This window comes from Marmota flaviventris, chromosome 12, assembly GCF_047511675.1.
Source record: "Marmota flaviventris isolate mMarFla1 chromosome 12, mMarFla1.hap1, whole genome shotgun sequence".
NCBI classification, from domain to species: Eukaryota; Metazoa; Chordata; class Mammalia; order Rodentia; family Sciuridae; genus Marmota; species Marmota flaviventris.
Window position 1 is genome coordinate 83,649,319 of NC_092509.1, and position 22,577 is coordinate 83,671,895.

The 22,577-nt window shown below is 33.5% G+C and overlaps 1 protein-coding gene across 2 annotated transcripts in view; it reads right to left on the reverse strand.

Moving 5' to 3' along the window:
* LOC114100758 (complement factor H-related protein 1) overlaps positions 1 to 22,577 on the reverse strand; it is a 51,568-nt gene that overhangs the window by 18,971 nt on the left and 10,020 nt on the right. The window contains exons 2-9 of one of the 2 annotated variants that reach the window (XM_071600202.1): positions 16,049 to 16,234; positions 15,452 to 15,557; positions 12,770 to 12,846; positions 11,159 to 11,350; positions 8,472 to 8,642; positions 5,885 to 6,058; positions 803 to 997; positions 214 to 387 (exon numbers count right to left, since the gene is read on the reverse strand). In XM_071600202.1, coding sequence (XP_071456303.1) covers positions 214 to 387; positions 803 to 997; positions 5,885 to 6,058; positions 8,472 to 8,642; positions 11,159 to 11,350; positions 12,770 to 12,846; positions 15,452 to 15,557; positions 16,049 to 16,234 — 1,275 coding nt within the window. The remainder of the gene's footprint in view (positions 1 to 213; positions 388 to 802; positions 998 to 5,884; positions 6,059 to 8,471; positions 8,643 to 11,158; positions 11,351 to 12,769; positions 12,847 to 15,451; positions 15,558 to 16,048; positions 16,235 to 22,577) is intronic. The other variant, XM_071600204.1, reaches the window with a different exon arrangement.

Below are 22,577 nucleotides of genomic sequence, written 5' to 3' on the forward strand. Positions count from 1 at the left end.
CAGCTCCAGCCCCTGTATTCAAATTCTTTACTATATTCTTGAATATTGTTTACTAACGTGCACTTATTGTGCTACATACTTATTAATAAATTTTGATTTCCACTTTTACACACTTGAAACATGAAAACAAATTGTTATAAATATTTTGCCCCAGTTTAATGTAGATGGGCCTTTAAAAAATCACGAGTATGGATATCAGAGCATTTTACTTACTAATCCGAATGCATTTGAGAGGAGGGGACCAGCCATTCTCTGTACATGTAACTGTGTTTTGACCATTTGAAAGACTATAGCCAGGATAACAATCAACTTTAACAGACTCATACAGTAAATGTCTTGTTTCACGTGAGTAATATCCATATTCCACATAATTGAAAATGCATTGTCCTAAGGAGCATAAAGTGATAAAAAGTGAAAACATTAATTTGAACAAAATATTGGATTAAAAATTACCTTTATAATATTTAGAAAATGCATAAGCATCCGAAAAATGTGCAATTAAGAAAAACCCAAAACTACTATACCAAATGTTTGTTAAAAAATAAAAATCAATAACATTGAATTCATCTTTAATTTTGTAGCTAAAACATGTATAAATGATACAGGTTTTCTTGTAACTTTGGTTTTCATGTGATTTTTATGAAGAGCTTCTTATAAAAGACAAAAACTAATTGGGTCTTTTTGCACACACAATTCTTCCCTTGGCCCTAATTTGTCATGCAAGACTTAACTGTAAATACTTATGTGCTTCTTTCTTTCCTCTTTGAAAGATACATGTATCATTGTAAAGACATTTACTTACTGATGCATGGTACTTCTGGCAGCCATCCTTCTTTTGTGCAATAAATGTAACCCCAGTATGATTTTGAAGGAGACACAAAATTGTTATCACATTCATAGGTATATCGTTGTCCTATAGGTACTGGAAAGTATGGTCTATATCTTTCTTCATAGTATAGACGTCCATGTTTTATCTCTGGAAAATCACAAGGTTTCACTTGTGATAAAAAAATAAGATGAATAATATTTTATTTTATTGAGCAACATATCAGAAATAAACCATTTAAGTAATGAATTATGTCTTATTATTAACATAATTACAAGGTTTTCAAGAAAAGATAAGTCACAGAAATCAGATGATTATGCTCTGTGAGGTCTTTGTTAGTGAAGTCAAATGATATCTTTTCAGTCACCAGAGAAATCAACTAGAAAAATTTGTTAGTATCAAAATAGATAAGGTTATAATAAACAATAGTTTTATTCTAGTTTCAGTTGGGAAATGAGATATTTTTAATGTGCTAAAATGTTTTTCAATGAGGTATAATATGATTATATCTTATTGACTTATTCTTATATATTAAGTAATTTAACACAAATTTAAGTGCTGTTATTTGTCAGGTTTATTTTTATTTTCTTGAAAAAGCACTCTTTCATGAGATTGTTTAGAGAAAACCTAGTCCTTTTACTATACAAATACTATTAATTTTTTCCATGTAATATGATTCTATTTCAAGAAATCTTGCATGATATGTTATAAAGAATCCCCCATCGCCTTCATGTATACACAAATACAATAAATATTCTACAACTTCTAATTAATTTTTCCACTTTCCTTTATGTTTGGTTACAGACCATTTTCAAGAAGTTTCTACTCTTAAAAATGTTAATTTGCAATATACATCTTGAATTTTTGCTCATCTTTTGTATTAGAATATCATAAATATTGGTTTCATTTTGACACAATTGAATATGCAAGGAATTTTATTTTAAGCCCCATCCACCCTTTTCCTCCCTTCTTCTCCCCCTATGTTCCCTCCTCTTCTCTATTAAAGTTTCTTTCTTCTACACATGCAAAAGGGAAATTTCCTTTGGGATGTTTATATATGAATATGACATGATTTGGTTAAATTCATGCCATTTATCTTCCTCTTTCTCTTCCTTCTTCCCTCTCATTCTCCAATAGCTACTACCACTGATCTTCCCTATATCTTTATGATATCTGATCCCCACCTGCACTGCCTTCTTTCCCTAAATTTACTAAAACTTCCTTATAAGAGAGAAAACTTTCAATCTTTGAGTTTCTAAGTCTGGCTTATTTCACTTAGCATGATTTTTCTCCATTTCCATCCATTCATCAGCAAATGTCATGATTTCACTCTTATGGCTGAGTTAACTCTTTTGTATGTATGTATCACATTTTTTAGTTCTTTATATATTCTGGATATTAGTCCCTTGTCAGAGGAGTAACTGACAAATATTTTCTCCCATTCCAGAGGCTCTCTCTTCAATTCTATTAATCATTTTCTTTGCTGGGCAGATTCTTTTTTAATTTAAGGGTATCCCACCTTCTGATTCTTAGTTTTATTTTGTGAGCTTTAGGGGTTGCGTTTGGAAAGTCAGTTTCTGCACCGATATGATGGAATGTTGATCTTATGTTTTCTTCTAATTTTGGCTCTGATATTTATTATTTCCAACCTTCTGCTGATTTTGTAACTAAGGCCTTTAAGTGAGTGCTACATAAGCTTATTTATTTGGGCTCTCTATATATTTTTAATGTAGATACTCAATGAAATAAATTTTACTCTTAGTACTGCTTTCATACTATCTCAGAGATTTAATATATCTCTGGTTTCATTTGTTTCTAAATATTTTTTATTTCTTCCCTCAATTATTCTTTGATCCATTCTTTATTTAAAGGATATTGTTTAATCTCCACATGTTTGTGTGGTTTCTGTTATTTTTCTTGCTTTTGATTTCTAGTTTCATTTCAGTACGTTCTAATAGGATACATGGGATTATATCAATTTTCTTTTTGTATTTGCTTAGACTTACATTTTGACCTGGAACATGGTCTATTTTGGAGAAGGGTCCATGAACTGCTGAGAAAAAGATAAATTGGGTTTGAATACATACAGTTTGGATATATCCTTATTTATTTTATGTTTTGATGACCTGTCTATTAGTGATAAGGATGTATTGAAATCTTCCAGTATTACTGTATTGGGATCTATCTGGGATTTAATGTTAGTTGTTGATAAACCTTTATTTTATTTATTTATATGAGGTGTTGAGAATCGAACTCAGTACCTCACACATGCCAGGCAAGTGTGCTACTGCTAGCTACAGCCATAGTGCTACTGCTAGCTATAGCCACAGCCTCTTAAGAATTTTTAAATGTAAACTGATGATATTTGGGGTATATATATTAATTATCATTATTTATTCTTGTTGGATTGTTTCCTTTCCTAGGATGCAATGGCTCTCTTTTTCTCTTCTGATTTATTCTTGCTTGAAATATGCTTTGTCAGATATGAAGAATGGCTACTCCAGCTTGTTTTTAGAGTCCATTTTCATGAAGAAAATTTTTTTCAATCCTTCTGCCTTCAGTCTGCAAGTGTCTTTACCTATGAAATGAGTCTCCTGCAAACAGAATTTGGTTGGATCTTGTTTTTGGACCCATTCTGCTAGTCTATGTCTTTTAATGAGTGAGTTGAGACTATTTATTTTCAGTGTTATTATGGATATATTATTTGAATTTTGGATTATATATTTTGAATTCTTGCTCAACCTAAATGTCTTTTTTTTAAAACAAACATGAGAAAATGATTTCTTATAAGTATACTTTCTTGGTCTACAGTCCATATCTCTTATCATTGACAAATACTTCCTCACTTTTATGAAGCTTCCAGTGTTGAAATTAAAATGCTTTTTAGCATTTAGTCTTGTTCCTTTTATGTAACATTCACTTTTTCCCCTGTAATGCTTTTTTAAAGATTTTGAATATTCTATATTAACCCATGGGTTTTAGAAATTACATCATGAACTGTTCAAACTTGTGTTAGTCAACAAGAACTGTGCCTTGGACATGCTTGAGTCTTTTGAGTTGCAAGAAGTAAGATTTTAAGATTAATCAATTAAATTTCCCACTTGTAGATAAGAAATTTGAACCTGGTGGTTGCAGAACAAATGTGTTTATTCACCTCCTCATGCTATTTCATGGAACATCAATAAAATAAATTAGTTCACTCTTTTCAAAATACACAAAAAGCAGAGAATTGACAGGTATAATTATTTTGATAGGCCAGAGGCACTTGGCTATATTCTTCACACTCATGTGTGCACATCTAAACCTCATTAAAAGGGTATTCCTTGAAGCAAATTTAATATTCCACTAGGGACTGATCAGCAGAGATGGGTGGTTCTCACAAAAGCCTCATTCTACTAAGAGAATCCACCTGCTTATACTTTCACTAAATGTAGGTCATAGTCTCATTACCAGCTATAGTTGTTCCATCCTAGTGTTGAGTCAAACTGATCTTAAAATTGAATATTCACTAATTTTCATAACTGTTGCTAATCCATCTGTCCTAGGGAAGTTTATTTCTTTGACTCAAGCCCAGGATTTTATAGTTACCATTGCAGAAGTTTATCCTATTTGATTCAATTTGACATGTAGGATTTTCTTTGAATGATACGTCCTAGTGTAGATTCACTAACATCATCCTTTGTGTCATTCAAGTTGTGAATTTATACTACATTTTCCCTGAGCCACTGAATAATTTGATGTCACCAATGAGTAATGGAGTTGTTCTGAGAAGAAAGTTCTTTTGGTCGGTTATCAGATAAGATTATTTAATGAAATTGCAAAGAGATAAACCACCTAACTCATCAATTTCATTGTCTTATCCATAAGAACCTGTGGAAGGCAGGTTCAGATATATTTGAGCAAATCCGTATTGTCAAAGTCAACTATAAAATCACTAAACATTGACCTTATAGTTCTTATGCACATTGAAATTTGTTTCACAGTTATAAAAGCTTTCTCTGTTAGTGACTGGAATTTTGCCTAGAACTAACATTGAACTCATTGACCAATCATTTGTGTCATCACATTTTTGTTTAAGTGTGATACACCTTTAAAATGTACTGCTAGATAGAAAGAAAAGGAATATGACTATGGAGACAAATTAAAACTTGAAGAGGGCCAAGAAAGCATTCCATAAATAAAATAGTCTTGACCAGAATGGAATTTTGCCACATGTAAGATTTGTAGGAAACTACATAAGTCCTTCAGCACTCCTCTCTCACAATAGGGGAGCTTTATTTTTCTCCTTTTCCGGGCATGTTGGACTTAGTGTCTCATTTCTGAAGAACAGATGTGGTGGTAGCAAGAGTATGTGAGTAGATCCTAAGTGGTATTCAGGCCTCCACTCACTCATATCAGTAGCTCTGGAGAAAGTTAGCTGTCATTCAGGTAACCTAAGGTGAGGCCCATGTGGTCAGGAGCTGAGGCCTCCTGCCAAAATCTGTGAGTGAACCATGTGGGAAACTGATCCTGCAGAACAGTCTATTACACTGATGTACTGACTGCACCACAAGAAGAAACTGACTCAGAACTACCCAGGGAAGTCATTCCCAAATTCCTCACCCACAGACACTGTCAGACAACAAATGTTTGGTATTAAATATGTTTGGGGGGATATTTGTTTTAATGAAACAAATAACTAACATATTATCGGTTAGAAGGTAGTATTTTCACCCAATATTTTATTCACATATTGGAAGAATTTTATTAATTAGAGAAATACACTTATACACATACATATATTTTTTCAGTTGCAAGAAACTGTTTTTAGTTTACTAAAATGTGACTTTCATACTAAGAAAAGTAAAGAATGCTTTTAAAGGCTCTACTTTATGTACATATCATGTACATAAACAGACAACTATTTGGTCTTGTCACTCTCTCTCTCTTTCTTTCTCTCTCTCTCTCTCTCTCTCTCTCTCTCTCTCTCTCTGTGTGTGTGTGTGTGTGTGTGTGTGTGTTTAGGAGAAAAAATCAATTCAGAATTACAAAATAGGTCAAGATATAAATGAAACTTACAGCTACATCTTGGAGGAGGTATCCAGCCACTACGTGTACATTTTGCAGTATTTCCCCTGGTTGCAGGATAAAAACCACTTTTACATTCATATCTGATTTCATCTTCAGTTCTGTGCTTAATCCTTTCAGGTGAGTAAACACCATTTGGAATATAAGGAGGATTACATGTTACTTCTGGGAAAAAAATAGGATGTGTGAATAGTGTGAAAATCAGTATCCATTAAAATTAAGTATATGAAAGTAAGACTATAGGTGATATTTATTTGTCCCTAGAGGAGCACAAAATGACATTAAAATAAATATATCCTCACATATCACTATGTATACATCCTCATATATCACTCCTGTTTAACTTACTGTGGTTTTCACCAATATATTTGTTTCTCCTGAACTCTAAATCCCTCTTTGTCCAAAGCTATCATATACTTCATGATACTCCATGTCTGGCAATGACTTCATCATTTATAACTTCAAATATATCTTCCACTTTCTTCTATTTCTTTGGGCACTGTTGCTCTCATAAGGATTGTTTACAAATATACATAGACTCTTCTTTCCACACAACTGGTAGGATATCACATCCCTTCTTTGAATTAAAAGTGGCCATATGACTTGGATAGTTCAATGTAATGAAAATAAAAACAGAAAGGATTTTTAAAAGACGTTGTGTGAATTTTCATGTTCTCACTCCCACATCTTCAATAACTGAAGAAGAACATTGGAAAGATGATGCCTTTTTTCACCTGATTCTTAGAACTAGTTTACTATATTTCACTGCATCACCATTGCCACTGTTACAGGATTCTTCCACAGAGAGACCAGAAATGAGGGCATTCAACAGGAAGCAGAGCATATTAGTGTTGGCACTGGTCCAGCAGATTTGTATCCAAAGGCTGAGGCCCAAAAGCAGGAGGTGTTGCTTTATATACATCTTGTTAGCTCCTCTTTATTTGCTAGCTCTTTGTCTCCCATATAAGGTAATATGCATTCTAATTGGGCATTATATTTCTATACTATAGATTTGCAACAGGGTTATAATAGAGTTGTGGAATGTGCATGGTGATTTTGATGGTGCCATGTTACCTTTCTTTTGTTCTGAGAAAGTCTCTACCATACCACTGCATTAACATATGTTAATGAGTATTCCATGCATTCTAATCTTGCACCAAGACAGTTTAGTAATGAAGAATGTCAAGTAATACCTGCACAATTTAAAAAAAAAGTTTCATATGTGAAACATTTAGTAGCACTTCACTTTTTGGCAAAAAAAAAAAAAAAAAAAAAAATGCATAAAATCTGCAATGATTTTTCAGTGAAATACTGTGCAGGGACCATTCTGAACTGTATTAGAAGTGAGCACAAACCAGAAACAAAGTGTAGTTTGTTAAGATATTGATATACTGCAATCTATTTTTTGGAAAACCTTTTTTGTAAAGGGTCTCTTTTGCAACTACTTAGGTCTGGCAATGTAATATAAAAGTAACCATACCCAATACATAAATAAATGGACATTGTTGTGCTCCAATACAACGTTTCTTTTTAGATGCTTTGCAAATATCTGAGGACAGGAATTACTACAATATAGCTATGTCTTCTTGCTATTCTTTTTATGGTTATGATTTCTTAAACTCCTCAATCATCTATATTCTCTCTTCTAAGTCATGATAGTTAGAAGACATCCCTTTAAAAGAAGGTAGACAAAAAAGAACACAATCTTCAGATATACTTCTTGTGGGGAAAAGCACTCTGCCTTTCTGCATGACATCCTTCCATGAAGAAGCTGAGAGTTAGGATTTCTTTTGTGGCACCATCATCACTGTTGTTCCAAATTAGACCCATTGCTCATGAAAACCTCCACTTTTTGGATCCCTTTAATTCCATTGTCAATAGAGATTTACCTCATCTGATATTAATGTAATATATTCTTTAGAGCCAAATTCTAGGCTTTAGAAGAGCAATCTATGTATTTGAGAATTACAGATTATTAAAATTGGAAAGCCTATGACAGTCCTGGCTCTGCTTCTGGAATGTTTTATCACCATGAACTAGCTACTTAATAGTATATTTAAGCCTCTGGTCCTATTTATTTTTATCTTGAGAGAATATCATACAAATTAGTGTCAAAAGGACTTTGCACACTTAATTATTACAAATTTAACTCTTTTTTGAGAAAAATAGATTGCTTACATAAAATGATTATATTAATTAAAATAACTGGGGTTGGGACTGTAGCTCAGTGAATGGTAGAATCCTTGCTTAGTATACAGAAGGTCCTGGGCCCAATCCCACGTACCCCCAAAATAAATAATAAATAAACAAATAACCAATAAAATTCTTTTGGTGTAGGGTGCCAAGGAATGAACTCAAGGGTACTTGACCACTGAGCAACACTCCCAGCCCTCTTTTGTATTTTATTGAGATACAGGGTCTCACTGAGTTCCTTAGTACTTCGCTGTCACTGAGGCTGGCTTTGAATTTGTGATGCACCTGCCTCAGCCTCCTAAGCCCTGGAATTACAGACGTGCACCACCGCACCAGGCCTGATAAAATTTTTAACAAAAGAGACAGAAAATAAAAATAACCTTACCTTCACATGAAGGAATTGGACTCCATCCTGAACTAGTGCATGTAGCATTTCCTCTTTCACTGTTTTCAAAACCTTGATTACATTTATATTGAAATATTTCATTCTCCTTATAAATTTTCTTAAGAGATACAGAATAGCCATTTCTAATTTCTGGCGATGTGCAGGAAATTTCTAAATGCAAGGGATTAAATTCTAAAATGTTTATTATGAACTAAAGGACTATAACCAAGTTGTGTTTATATAAAAATAGAAATTTTGTTTCCATTAGGTAAATCAGCCAACCAAACAAAAGTTCTCTTTTGGCTTGACTATCTGTTTTATCTGTTATTCTTAACATCAGTTTTTATCATCTGTTGCTCTTCATTTTTGCCAGAAGCTAAAATTCTGAGTAAAATCATATTTCAACTTTAGTTTAGGGGTAAATTAGTCCTTTGGCAGTGATTTATAGTAATACTCATCAAATGTATACGTGATATTGAATATAGATTTACTGTGATAAATATTTTTTCCAAGTGACCTGTAAAAATAAAACATTTTCTTGTTATTGATTAGAGTACTTATTCAACAGAAAACTTTCTCAAGGAAATTTATTCAACTCATTTTTCATTACATCTTTGGAAGTAACTGAGATTCTGCTTTTGTGTCTTCACCATCTATACAGGTTTTCTGTCAAAACAAACACACAAATAATAACAACAGAAAACTGCCCCCATCATCTTTGACACCACTTCTCTCAAACACTTTTCCCTGAGATAGTGACAATGATAACTGTTTTCCCAAATCCTCTTCTTCCATCTTCCTAATCTGTTTTTCTTGGGTTTAACTATGAAAACTTCCAAATGGTCACTTTATTCCTCCGCTTGAAATCCTTCACCAGTTCCCAAATCAGTCTGCATTAAAGCTAAGTTCTTAAGAATGGTGCATTAGCTTCTCAGTACCTTGTACTGGCTTATCTTCAGTTCATCACTGATTTATCACCTGACTGCATCCTATGCAAGGCCCCTGTGGACAGTGAACAAGGAACAATAGGACTTCACACTTATTGAAGCCTCACTGCCTTTCTATGTTCCTCTTCTGACCTTCCTGGGACTGGCATGCTTTTGCCTTCTTCATGGTCACCTAAAAACAGCCCTCTCTTCCTGTAAGACTTTCCTTAAGCATCTGCAATTCCAGGAAGGTTCTGCTAGTCATGACATCTAGCTGTGATCATAGAAATCCCATATATGAACCTCTAAAGTATTTAACTTAACATTATTATCACAGTATTCTGTTAAATAAATAAATAATTTCTTAAGTATCCTATTTACTGTAAGGTAGACTAGATAAAAAATGTGAATAAATCAGAGGTTTTAGATAATAAATAAATATGACAGAAACTTCTTCCCAACAAGAATAGGTTAAATGAAGTATGGTACTATTAAACTAATTGGCCATAATGTTTAACTTAAAAGCCAAAATCATTGATGAATCAAGATATACAAATCAGCTGTAGTATGAGAAAATAAATTGAAGAAATCATGGCTTACAATTGACTTAGAGATTTTTCTAAAATAAAATTATTTATTTGGTGGATTCAATTATGTTCAGCAGTTCATAATTAACTTTAAGCACAAATAAAAAAGAGAATCATTTCCTAGAAATAAGTTATCAAAGATGAGTTATTCAAAAATATAATGCCATCATGATGCATCAGTGGAAACAAATAATAAATATTTGGCATCCAGGATTAAAAATAGACTTTTCTGGAGATCAGCACAGAAAGGCTGAGCATTCTCTTTTAACCTGTAACAGCCAGGAGTGGTATTACATGCTGTAATCCCAGCAGCATAGGCTGAGGCAGAATTTCAAGATCAAAGCCAGCCTCAAGAATAGCAAGACATTAAGCAACTCCATGACACTAAGCAATTCAAACCCTGTGTCTAAATAAATATAAAAAAGGGCTAGGGATATGGCTCCATGGTTGAGTGCCTCTGAGTTCAATCCCTGGTGCCCACCACCCTGAAAAAAGAGCCAACAACAATATGTTTATGGTTAGAGTATGGATGTTGATGTCAGATAATAACCTAGGTTTAAATCTAGACTCTCTATGCTATGGTAATCTAGGCTGCATGATCTGATTTTTGAATGGTTTACATGTGAAGTAACACCCAAAAGCTCATGTGTGAGGAGAGTCAGTCTCTCTCTCTCTCTCTCTCTCTCTCTCTCTCTCTCTCTCTCTCTCTCTCTCTCTTTCTCTCTCTCTCTCATTCCTGATCATCATGTCCTGAGCCACTTTCCATCACTTCATTATTTCCCCATCATGTCCCTTGAGCCCCAGGGAATGGAGCTGGCTATCCATGGACTGAGACCTCTGAAACTGAGAGACCTCAAATAAACTTTTCCTCCTCAAATTGGTCTTGTTAGTTTTTTGATCAAGCAGCCAAGAAGCTGACTAAAACAATTTTGCACCAAAATTTCTTCAATTATAGAGATGATACTAGTACATATAAATCATAAAACTGTTTTGTAGGTAGAAACTAGATGACTTATATAGAAAACTAAGATCAACTACAGGGATATTGTACATGCTTAATAAACATTAGCTTTTTAAAATTTTTTTATATTCATTATTGTGTACAATGTTTTCAAATATATATTTTCATAAGAAAAACTAAGAACAATCAAGCAAGCATTTAAGTACATCTTACCCACACATCTTGGTTTTTCATTACTCCAATGACCATTTACTAAACAAAATATTTCTTTGTGTCCTTCATGTTTGAAGCCTGAATTACACTCAAACTGCACGACTTGTCCAAAATAATATTCCTCATCTGGTTCTATCGAACTACTGATAATTCTCCCGTTCTCTGGTTCTGTCACTGGCAAACACTTAACAACTGAAAAAACAAAAATAATTTTTTCTAGTAGAATTTGAAAACTTTATAATAAAAGTGTGTGTGCATATGTGTATGTGTGTGTGTGTGTGTAAAATCATCAGCAATATAAAATAAAGGAAATTACTTAAATATTTTTAGAAGCATTTGATACACCTGTTTGCAAAAGATAAAAGCTAGGTAACATTAAAATTACTGTTTATCTCTGATTCTTTTCTGTGGAAGTAAACAAACAACTACTACTTTGAATGGTAGTTTGCATTTTTATGGTAACAAGTAGCTCAAATTATTAAGAAATATATGTTTAGAATGACTAAATACAAAATTTCCATTTATGCCCCAAATAATATAAACCAGCATTCTACAAGATATAAAAGTAAACTTCATAATATTTATTTCAATAAAAAATTGTTCTTAAATTTCCTTCCTCTTCCACCTCAGTGTTCAAAATAACTTGAGTACTTATTTTGATTTTACTTTATATTTTCAAATATCCAAAGTTATGGAAGTCAAACCTTTTTACTATAGAAGGACCCTGGATTCTTATTATCATGAAAATTCTAGGAGTGCTTCTCTCTCACCCCAAAGATACTGATTCAATATGCCTTTTTTTTTTTTTTTAAGTAACCCAAATCTCAGTTTTAACAAGGATCCCAAGGGATTTGGATTTATCTGTTTATTTATTCTCATTCTCTCTCTCTCTCTCTCTCTCTCTCTCTCTCTCTCTCTCTCGCTCTCTCTCTTATTTATCTATTTATTTATTTTTGTGGTACTGGAAATAAAACCCAGGTCCTCATGCATGGCTAATAAACACACTACCACTGAGCTATAACCTCAACTCCTATATTTGATATATCAAAACACAAAATATGTAATAATAAAATGACTTGTCAGGAGTGTTTGGTACATATCTGTAATCCCAATGACTTGGTAGGCTGAGGCAGTAGGATCACAAATTCAAAGCCAGCCTCAGAAACTTAGTGAGGCCCTAAGCAACTTTGCAAGACCTTGTCTCTTAATAAAATCCCCAAAAGACGGAACTGTGGCTCAGTGATTGAGCCACCCCTGAGTTCATTCCCTGGTACCAAAAATAAATTTTAAAATAAAAAATAAGAGAAAATGACTAGATACATTGCTGCACTGGACAAGCAGAATGCAGAAAGAACAACTTTTTCAGATTTTTAAAAAGTTTCTTAAAGCCACCAACCTGTAGGATAATAAAACTAGATATCCACATTGAATATCCAGTTAAGTGGTTGGTATTCAGCAAGGGAAGGAACTGCACTGTATTATAAACCAAAAAAAAATAATTAAAATAAAAAATATTTAATTAAAAACTTAAGGATGTTTTGATGTCAAACGTTTTGAAAAAGCTTAAATAGTTTAGCTATCTTGAGAGATTGTACATAAATTTTATATTACCTTTACATATAGGAATGTCATTTGTCCATCCTTCTGCTTTACATTCACGGAAATTATTCTCGCTTAACATTCGATACCTGAAAACACAAAAATAACAGACTGGCAAAAGATTACGTATTTGCATGCAGTTTTTAGCTTAATGCTATTCTGAATGTCTCTCATAAACTCCTTTTTATGGAAAATTAGCAACTTATATGTTTCCTTCCTTCTTTTTCTCTTCCTTTACCTTCCCTACTATCCTTTCTCCCTTCCTACCATCATTTGTTCTTTCCTTCCTTTCTTCCTTCCTTCCTGTTTAAATGTCTTTGTCTCCCCCTCTCTTTTTTTTTTCTTTGAAAGACCTGCAGACTCACTAAATAATTTTCATGGGCCTTTGTTTTCTTCATTTGCAAATAAGGATTGTTCTGCTCATTGTACAAGTAAAATAAATGTTCTCCCTCAAAAAAAAAAAAAAAAAAAAAGGAAAATGCTTTTATTTGTGACTAATTCTGTAAGGAAAGAAAATATTTTCATAAACCAAGTTTTATTCACAGAGCCAAGCATTTATTCTATGTATCATTCATGTAAAGGAAACAAAATAATTGACTATTAAAATTATCCTGTAACTTCTCTACTAGCTAGAATGTACCCTCTTAACAGAGAAAGCAGATTTTCTGGTTATTTTTTTTTCCACCTGCACCAGAGATCCATTTGTTTCCCAAAGATGTTTCAGATATTCTGCAACATTCTGCAAAAGCCTCCCATGGTCCAAATATTTGGAGGGAGGAGGGGAGGAAAAAGAGAGAAGTTGCCTATTTGATAGTGATTGGCAATAAACAGTAGCTCACAACACTCAAACCCAGACAAGCAGAATAATAATTTAAAAAAAAAATTTTAAGGTTTTTCGAAATTTCTCAAAAATTTTATAATTCCTGTAGGATTATAAAACTGGATATCTGCATTGAATATCCAGTTAAATGGTTAGTATTCAGCAAGGGAAATAACTACAGACAAAAGATCAAAAAGACAGAAACCAAGGGGTAAAAAAATCTACTTCACTGGGCTGGGGCTGTAGCTCAGTGGCAAAGTGCTTGCCTTGCACATGTGAGGCACTGGGTTCGATCCTCAGCACCACATAAAAATAAACAAATAAAATAAAGGCATGCTGTCCATCTACAAATACAAAAAAAATTTTTTTTAAATCTACTTCACCATCTATAACCAGGTCAAAACAATTATATCCCCTTGAAAATAAATTTAAGAGTTAAATTTATTTTAAATAAAATAATTTTAAAATAACATAAATTACTTCAGTTTGCTGGATGATCTGAAAACTTAATTTCACTGATAAATATCAGTGATTTCACTGACAAAGTTCTGTTGGAGACTAAGAGAAGAGCAGGAACTCTCACAGTGAGGCTATAGCAGAGTTACCCCTAGTGGTTTAGTATAAAATTACAGTGGTCTGATCATGGCTTTCTAATGTACAGGGTGAGGTAAAGAGAGCCAGAGTCAGAGGCAAGTCTGTAGCTAATTTCTTCAACAAGTTGTAAATATGAATTGTTACAATTGAGGAAATCAAGTAAAAGAAATTTATGGATTTTGATTTCTTTCCAAGTCATTGTTGGAATCTAAAGGGAAGACTTTTCTAGAAATAAAGGGATATTTCAGAGGTAGAGCAAATAGAAAAGTTCAGGCCCAGATTGGCTTAACCTACTTGGTTACATATGAAGACCACAGTAGTAATGACTGAGAGTTGAACTGAAAGTGTGTTTGAAAAACTTCCTCTGAAGAGGCCAAACTATTAAGAACTAATACTTATTGGGCATTTGAAATATTCCAGGATCTCTTTTAAGGGCTTCAATATGGGTCTTATTTCTTTCTCTCACTAATCCCATGATGCACATGATATGTGTTCACTTTAAAAAGAGAGCAAAATACAAGTAAAGACCTATTTATACATACAGATACTGAGAGTTGAAGATTTGGAAAGTGGGTTTAGTGTGAAGCCTGACCTTTAAACTATTACATTTTCTTGCTTCCAAATCAAGAAATGTATGAGGGGAGAATAATGATTTGATTTATAATCTCTCGATTCTTCTTGTTTAGTATAAAATTACAGTGATCTGATCATGGCTTTCTAATGTACAAAATTTTCTGCAAAATAAGTTTTTGACCTAGACGAATAATAGAGAAGAATAAATACTAAGGAGGTATCATGATGAGATCAGTCAGAAAACCTGACTGGTTGGTTAGAAGGCATAAAATCAATGATTCTGAAAGAGTAGCATTTTTGATATGAATGATAAGAAGAATTTGTATAACATGGAAATTTAAATAATAGCATTTATAAGTAAAACTTACAACCAAAGACTTGCTTCTTCCTAAATTTTATAAATTTATAATTTTATTATATGTCCAATTATCTCCAATATAAATAACCCAAAATACCCTGCAAATAGTACAATGTAGAAAAGATGCCTTGGGTGAACACTAACTTACATGCGAACTGTTTTTCCATATACTTATAATAATACTATATCAGAGTAATTAAGCTTGAATTTCTTAATGTTAAGGAGACAGTATGACATCACATATAATAATTTATATTGTACCTTAATTTTCAAGTTATTTGTGTATATAAATTAGTATAGTTCCTCTTTAGTATTTGAGTTATAAACCTTTTTAATATTGACTACATACCCCTCATCACATTTATAAACAACTTTTGCACCATATTCAAATTTATTTCCAACTTCAAGATGAAAAGAACCAAATGGAGTATCCCCAGGATGTCCACAGGGCTTCTCTAAAATTAAAAAAAAAAAAAAAAAAAAAAAATATATATATATATATGTTATACAGGGAACACATTTTATGTAGGAGTTGATGGACAAAGATATTTGGCATTTAATTAGAGGATAATTCTGAATATAAGGAAAATTGAAAATAACAAAGCTATTATTTTATAATTGAATGTATTTTTGAATTTTGTTGGATTACTGTCCTCTTTTTAAAAATAATCATGTATTGCTTTGTATTAAAATGATAAGAATGATAGAATTCAACCAGTATTGTTACAATATCAAGTATTAAGCATTTTCACAACTAAAAGATTTCATAAGTTTCACCAAAAAAGTGAAGTACTCAGGGCTGGGGTTGTGGCTCAGTGGTAGAGTGTTCACCTAGCATGCATGAGGCACTTGGTTCAATCCTCAGCACCACATAAATGTTAAATAAAAATATTGTGTCCACCTAAGACTTAAGAATAAATATTGTTTAAAAAATCGAAGTACTTACTCTGACATATCCTGGCTGGATTAAGAGCCACCCATTCTCCATTTCTGCATGCCCTTTTGATGGTGCCAAGGGTTCTGTAGCCAGGGTGGCATTTGTAGGTAGCCTGAGTACCCTCTGTATAAGGCTGGTCAGGCCAGGAACCTAACAGAATTTCTGTATTTCCTATTGGAGGAGGTCCCTGGCAATCTGCAAATAATAAAAGCAAACATATGGTGTGTTGGGGTTAGCTTTGCTTTTAAAAATACCTATATGGTTACTGATCCATCCCTTGTGGGAATGTGTGTCATGGGTTTGTTGTGATGTGTCCCCAAAAGCTCACTTATAAGATAATGCAAGAAAGTTTAGAAGAGAAATGAATGGGTTATGATAGCTTTAACCCAATCAGTGAATTTATCTGTTGATGGGGGGATGGGGATTAACTGAGTGGTAAATAAAGGTGAGTAGGGTGTGGCTGGAGGAGATGTGTCATTAGAGTATATATTTTGTACATGGCCAGTGGAGTCTCTCTCTCTGCCTTCTGATCATCATATGAGCAGCTTCCCTCTGCCACACTCTTTCCCCCTGATGTTTCATCTCACCTCCAGCCCTGAGGAATGGAGCTGCCTATCTACGAACTGAGACTTCTGAAACTGTGAGCCCTCAGATAAATTTTTCCTCCTCTACAATTGTTCTGGTCAGATCTTTTAATCACAGCAACAGAAAGCTGACTAGAACAGTGTGCATGTAAAACAGTGTGTGTGTGTGTGTGTGTGTGTGTGTGTTTAAAAGTAAATTGTGGGATTGAGAGAATTAAATGAAATAAATCCAAGTGAAAAAGCCCTATTTCATGCAAACATATGGTCTTTGGCTATTTCTTACCTTGTTTTGACTGCCAGCTCTGGATATAGATTGATGATCAGAATTTGAATAAATAGAGGAATGGTAATGAAGAAAGGAAGAACCAGATGAACTTTGAGAGATTACGTCTAGCATAAAATTTTCTGAAACTTGTTTAGAATCAGAGTTCCCTGGTGAAGCTTTGGACTGAAATTTCCCATATTCTCAGACAAAAAGTTCCAACAGGAAAAGTGTCCTGCTTTAAGTAAACAGTTAGTATCTTTATTAACATATTTGCTATATTTGAAAATCACTCAGGATCAAATTTTCAAACAGGAGTCAAAGCATCAAAGAAGCAGATAAATTTATCAGTCTTTTGGGATAGAGGAACAAGATTCTAACCATGTTCTCAATTGAAAATATATGAGCGTGCACACACACACACACACACAGTCCTCTCTTTGCATCAAAAGAAAGAAAACACTCTTGTTGGTGGGAGTAATTATATAAACTTAAGTCATAACATTCCATCTCTTCAAATGAAAATTAAAGCATACATGAAAGGAGAAAAAGTATGTCCAGGAAGAGAATATAAAGTTAGTATATAGCAGACAATTAGCTCCTGAAGCTACAATGCTATCAATATCTTTAGAATAACTCTTTTAAGTATGTATATAAAGAAGACATAAATGAGTAAAAATAAAAAGATACCCAAAACAAAATGACTCTAAAAATCATGTGTTATTCTGAAACTACAGAAAAATATGTGAAATAATGTCTTATGAGTCATATGGACACAGAGGGAAATATATTAAACTTGAAGAAAGTCTAATGTAGAAATGCCACAAGTGAAATACAGAAAGGCTAAAGTGCATAAACAAGAACAAATCAAACAGAGTAAAAACAAAATGTGTCATGTACAGTTAAGTGACACAACATATGAATAACTGGAGTTTCAAAGGAGGGAGAATTGACAGAAGTAATAACTGAAAAATTAATAACTCAAAGGTACCTAAAATTGATTAGAGAAATCAAAACACAAATGTAAATCTTGGCAAACTCCCTGAGTATATACACAAAGGAAACCTATATTCAGGCTCTGATAAAACACACACACCAAAAAACAAAAGCAAAATACCTTAAACACATACAGAAAAAAAATTATTTTGATAACACTAAAATAACAACTGAGTCTATAATAGTAAATGTTGAAGCATGAAATCATTGTCTTACATTTCTAAAATTAGGTGCTTAAAATTTCATTTCTAAAATTAGTTAGGCGCTTAAAATTATATGTTAACTGAGAATTCGCAAAGGAAAACTTATTTTAGGCTCACCAACTCAGGTTTAGTCCTTAAAACTATAAACTGAGAATAAATTCTTTCTTTGTTAAGTAACTGTTGTCAGGTACTTTGGTCACAGAGATGAAAAGCTGACTAACATACAAATTGATACTGAAAAGTAGGGTTGTTGCTGTGAGTAATCTGACCATGTAGTTCAGAAGCATTTTGAACTGGTTTGTGGCAGGAGTTTGATAAGTTTGGAGATGCAGGCTGGAGAAAACTTAGAATGTTAAAAGCAAAGCTTATTAGGTAATTCTGATGGGAGCTGAGAAGACCAGAATGTTGATAACAATATGAACAGTAAAAAGTCTATGCTCATGAGGTTGCAGATGGTAATGAGGACTCTTAGGAAGTGGATTAGAGACAAGTCACATTAGATACAGTCACATGACAGCAAAGAACTTGTCTGCAATTTGCCCATGACCTGAAACTTTGAGTCTCAATCTATGGTTGATGGACTAATTGATCTGGGGGAGGAAATTTCAAGGCAGCACAAATTCAGAAAGTTGCATGAGTATTGCTGGTGGTTCTTAATCCAAGTTTACTATGATAATGAGAAGCAAAAAAAAAAAAAAAAAATTAAATTAAAAAAAAAAAAACAAGAAAGATTCAAAAAGCTTTTCAGTTTTGCCAAAAAAGTAAAAGTAAAATTGGGGCCAAGAAGATGTGGTTGCTGAAGAGATTACCACCACTAAAGAGAAGCTAAGTATTTTGTACAGAGATACAAGGAAAGATTCTTTGAGGGCATCTTAGAAAACTACACCCATAGAAGTCTTAAGAGTATAAAATAAAAATTCATTTGAAAAGAGATCATAGGAGCACCCTGCCTCCATAAGAGGGATCTATGAAGTTGCTTCCCCAGGATTCCTTATATAATGTTCAGTTGTCTAGATTCAAGGGCCCCTGCAACCATAGTCAAGGAGCCCAGCTATTCCTTGAACTGGCAGCAAAAGTTGGCATCATTTATGTGGTGCCACTGTTCAAGAATGTAGGATTTTGGAGTTGGGGATCATGGAGGCCCCCACTGAGGTTTCAAAGGAAGGCCTGGGAGGCCAGGAAAAGTGCAGGAGAGTCAGAATCCTTTCAGGTAACCCCTGAGACAGAAATGAATTAAAATGTGAGAATGAAGCTGCAGCTGCAGTAGAGACCTCAGGAATTAAGAGATTCTAGTAACATGGAACATCTGCCAAGGAAAGCTGTAGGAAGCAATGGGCAGAGCCATCTAAAAGAGAAGCCATGTTGGTTGCAGCCCACAAGGCCAAAGGTGTGGGGCACCAAAGCAAAGGGATTCACATCTTACCACAATCTATGTAAGAGAATACACATTCTCTTAAATCTTCTTTAACTGAACACTATATATGACACTCTGTCAGTTGTTTAACTCACTATTATTTTTGTGCCATTAACCTACTATCAGAATTGCTTATTTTATCAATATTTTCATTTATTTTTTGAAAAATTGATAGATTAAAACCAAAATTATACCTAATAACAGTTCACTATGTGGTATATCCCTGTTTGTATAGTCTGTGCAATGTTTAAGTCAAGCTAAACATCTATCTTCTCAATGATCTATCATTTCTTCATGGTGAAAATATCTATTTAATTGATACTTATTTGCACATATTTATTGGGTCTTTGTGATGTTTTAATACATGTATACTTTGCACAGTGTCCAAATCAGGGCAAATATCTTTCTCCTCAAACAATTATTTCTTTGCAGTTAGAACATTCAAAATCCTTTCTCTAGCTCTTGAAATACACAGTACATTATCATAATTAATACTCATCCTATATACAATGAAAACTTAATGTTTTAAACACTATGATTAAATATCAAAAATATAAAGTTTAATAAATAAAACAAACTTCAAAAACAACATATATATTAGAGTATTTTAAAATTAAAAAAACCTATGCAAAATTAAACAACTGAATAATTACATTCTCCTTTTCAGTAAGAAAAGCACCAATACTACCAAAAATCAAATGTTAAAATGAAAAAAAAAATTTCATTATCTTAAGAACAGTCATTAACATGACCATTACTTGTTAGGTTTATTAGATAAAAGTAATAAAAGTGATGAAAGTCAAATTAAACCCTGAATGGGTTCACCCTTATGAAGCTAGCATTAGACAGGCAGTCAACATAGATAGGTAAATCAAGTCAGGTCGGATCAAGGAGGCCAATTTGAAGTTGGAGTCTGCCCCCCAGGGACTTCAGAGCCCTTCTTCCACCCTTATCATGATAACCTGACCTGTTCCAACCTGTTGCTAAGGTAATCTGTCCCAGGAATTTTCCCTCCCTACAGGGAGTTGTAAAAGTTGTTAATTAATGTATCCTGGGCTGCTTCATCTGGTCAATCCCCCTGTCCATCTGCTTCTCACCTTTTGGTCATTCCACCTGAGCATCTCCTGGCGTAGTCACATACACAGAAAGGAGAGAGATAAAGGGAAGAGAGCAGGAGAACAAAGGAAGCCTAAGACATTAAAAAAAAAAAAAAAGGCAGAATACCCTCACTTCTTAAGATACCAAGATACCAGCCACGGCCTCCTTCCCCCTCCTGGGAGAAGTCTATGTTACCCCTTTCTAAATAAACCCTGCTTTATATGCTTGCCTCAGTGTGCTTCTCTAATGTTATACTTCAATGTGTGAGGAAGCAGGATTCCTCTTGGGTAACTGGTGGTATCACTAGTATGAATGCCTAGCTTCATTTTAAAGAATACACAGAAAACCAAAGAAAAGAGTGAAATCTTAAACTAGCCAAAGAAAAAGTCAGATTCATTTAATGGCAGTTAATGGTTAGACTTACAGCAGACTTCTCAATAGTGGTAACAAGCTAGAAGATATTAAAAGATATTTTTAATTCGGAGAAAGCTGTAATTACCAATCTAGAATTCTACATACAGAAATAATTTTTCAAAAATGAAAATTTGATCAATAAAATTTGAGAAAATTGCCTCCATAAATTCACATTAATAAAACAAAAACAAATGAACTAAAAGATATACTTCAGGAAAAGGAAATTGCCCCTGGATATAGGGTCTATGATAAAAGAAGAAATGAAGAGCCAAGAAAATGATATACACAGGAGTAAATTGAAATTAACATTGACTACAAAACAAATATATATATATATATATATATATATATATATATATATATATATATATATATATAATATATGTACATATATAATCTTATACTGCTTAAATACACAAGTGTGCATACACACACATATATAAACTACATGACAATGGTGTATAAACTGAGAAAAGAGAATTGATGTCTTATAAGCTCTCAGTATTGAGAAGAGTGGAAAGGTATTAACTAGCTGTGATAGTTTTCTTTTTTTATTTTATGTTTTACACAAATGGAGCACAACTTTTCATTTCTGTGGTTGTACATGATATAGGGTTACACCATTCGTGCACTCATACTCATACATAGGCATAATAATTGATAGATGAAAATGGCTGGGCCTCCATCTTTTGGTATTTGATCAAACACTAATCTATGTGCTGCTAGGAGGGCATGCAATAAATCTATTGACTTTACTCCAGGTGATTATTCAAGGTAAAAATTCTGGGAGGAATTTTACTTGGACAGCAGTTGTCTTCCTGTGAGTTCCAGTCTGCTTGTGACCTTCTCTTTCTGACTTCTCACCATGTAGATTTCAGACTTGCTTAGATTGTTCCCACAATTTCCTAAGCAACTAGGAAGAATCTCTTATTTTAAGAGCTAAATAGATAAATGGGTATATTGATCAACTGATTGATATTTACATAATCTTCTGCTTGTCTGAGTGATAAATTAGCATCAGACTCTGTTAAGAAGGCTCGTGCTATGATATCCATGTTTGTTGCTTCCCCAACATTCATGTTTAAACCTAATCACCAATGTGTTGGTATTAGGAGGTGGGGTTTGGGGAGGTAATTAGATTGTGAAATTGGAGCTCTCATGAAGGGGATTAGAGCTATGTTAAAAGAAGCTTTAGAGTGGTTTTACAAAGGAGGCTGCCCTGTCCATTCCACTGTGTGAGGACACAAGTAGAAGGTGCTGCCTATGTACCAGCAGGTGCCCTCAGTTGATCCTCTGCTGCACCTTCTCACACATCCCAGCCTTCAGAACTGTCAAAAATAAACATGTGTTGTTTTTATAAACTGCCCAGTTAATGATGGTGTGCTATAGCAGTCCAAATGAATTAAGACAACTAGTTAATTGGCAAAGTTATAGAAGCAGAATTGAGATGAAATTTTTAACCTACTTTAAGGGAAATATTAAATCATGAAAATTAACCAATTCAGAAGGCAACAAGATTGTAAAGAGGAATCAAATACAGTATAAGGGATTAAGCTAAAGGGTTAGA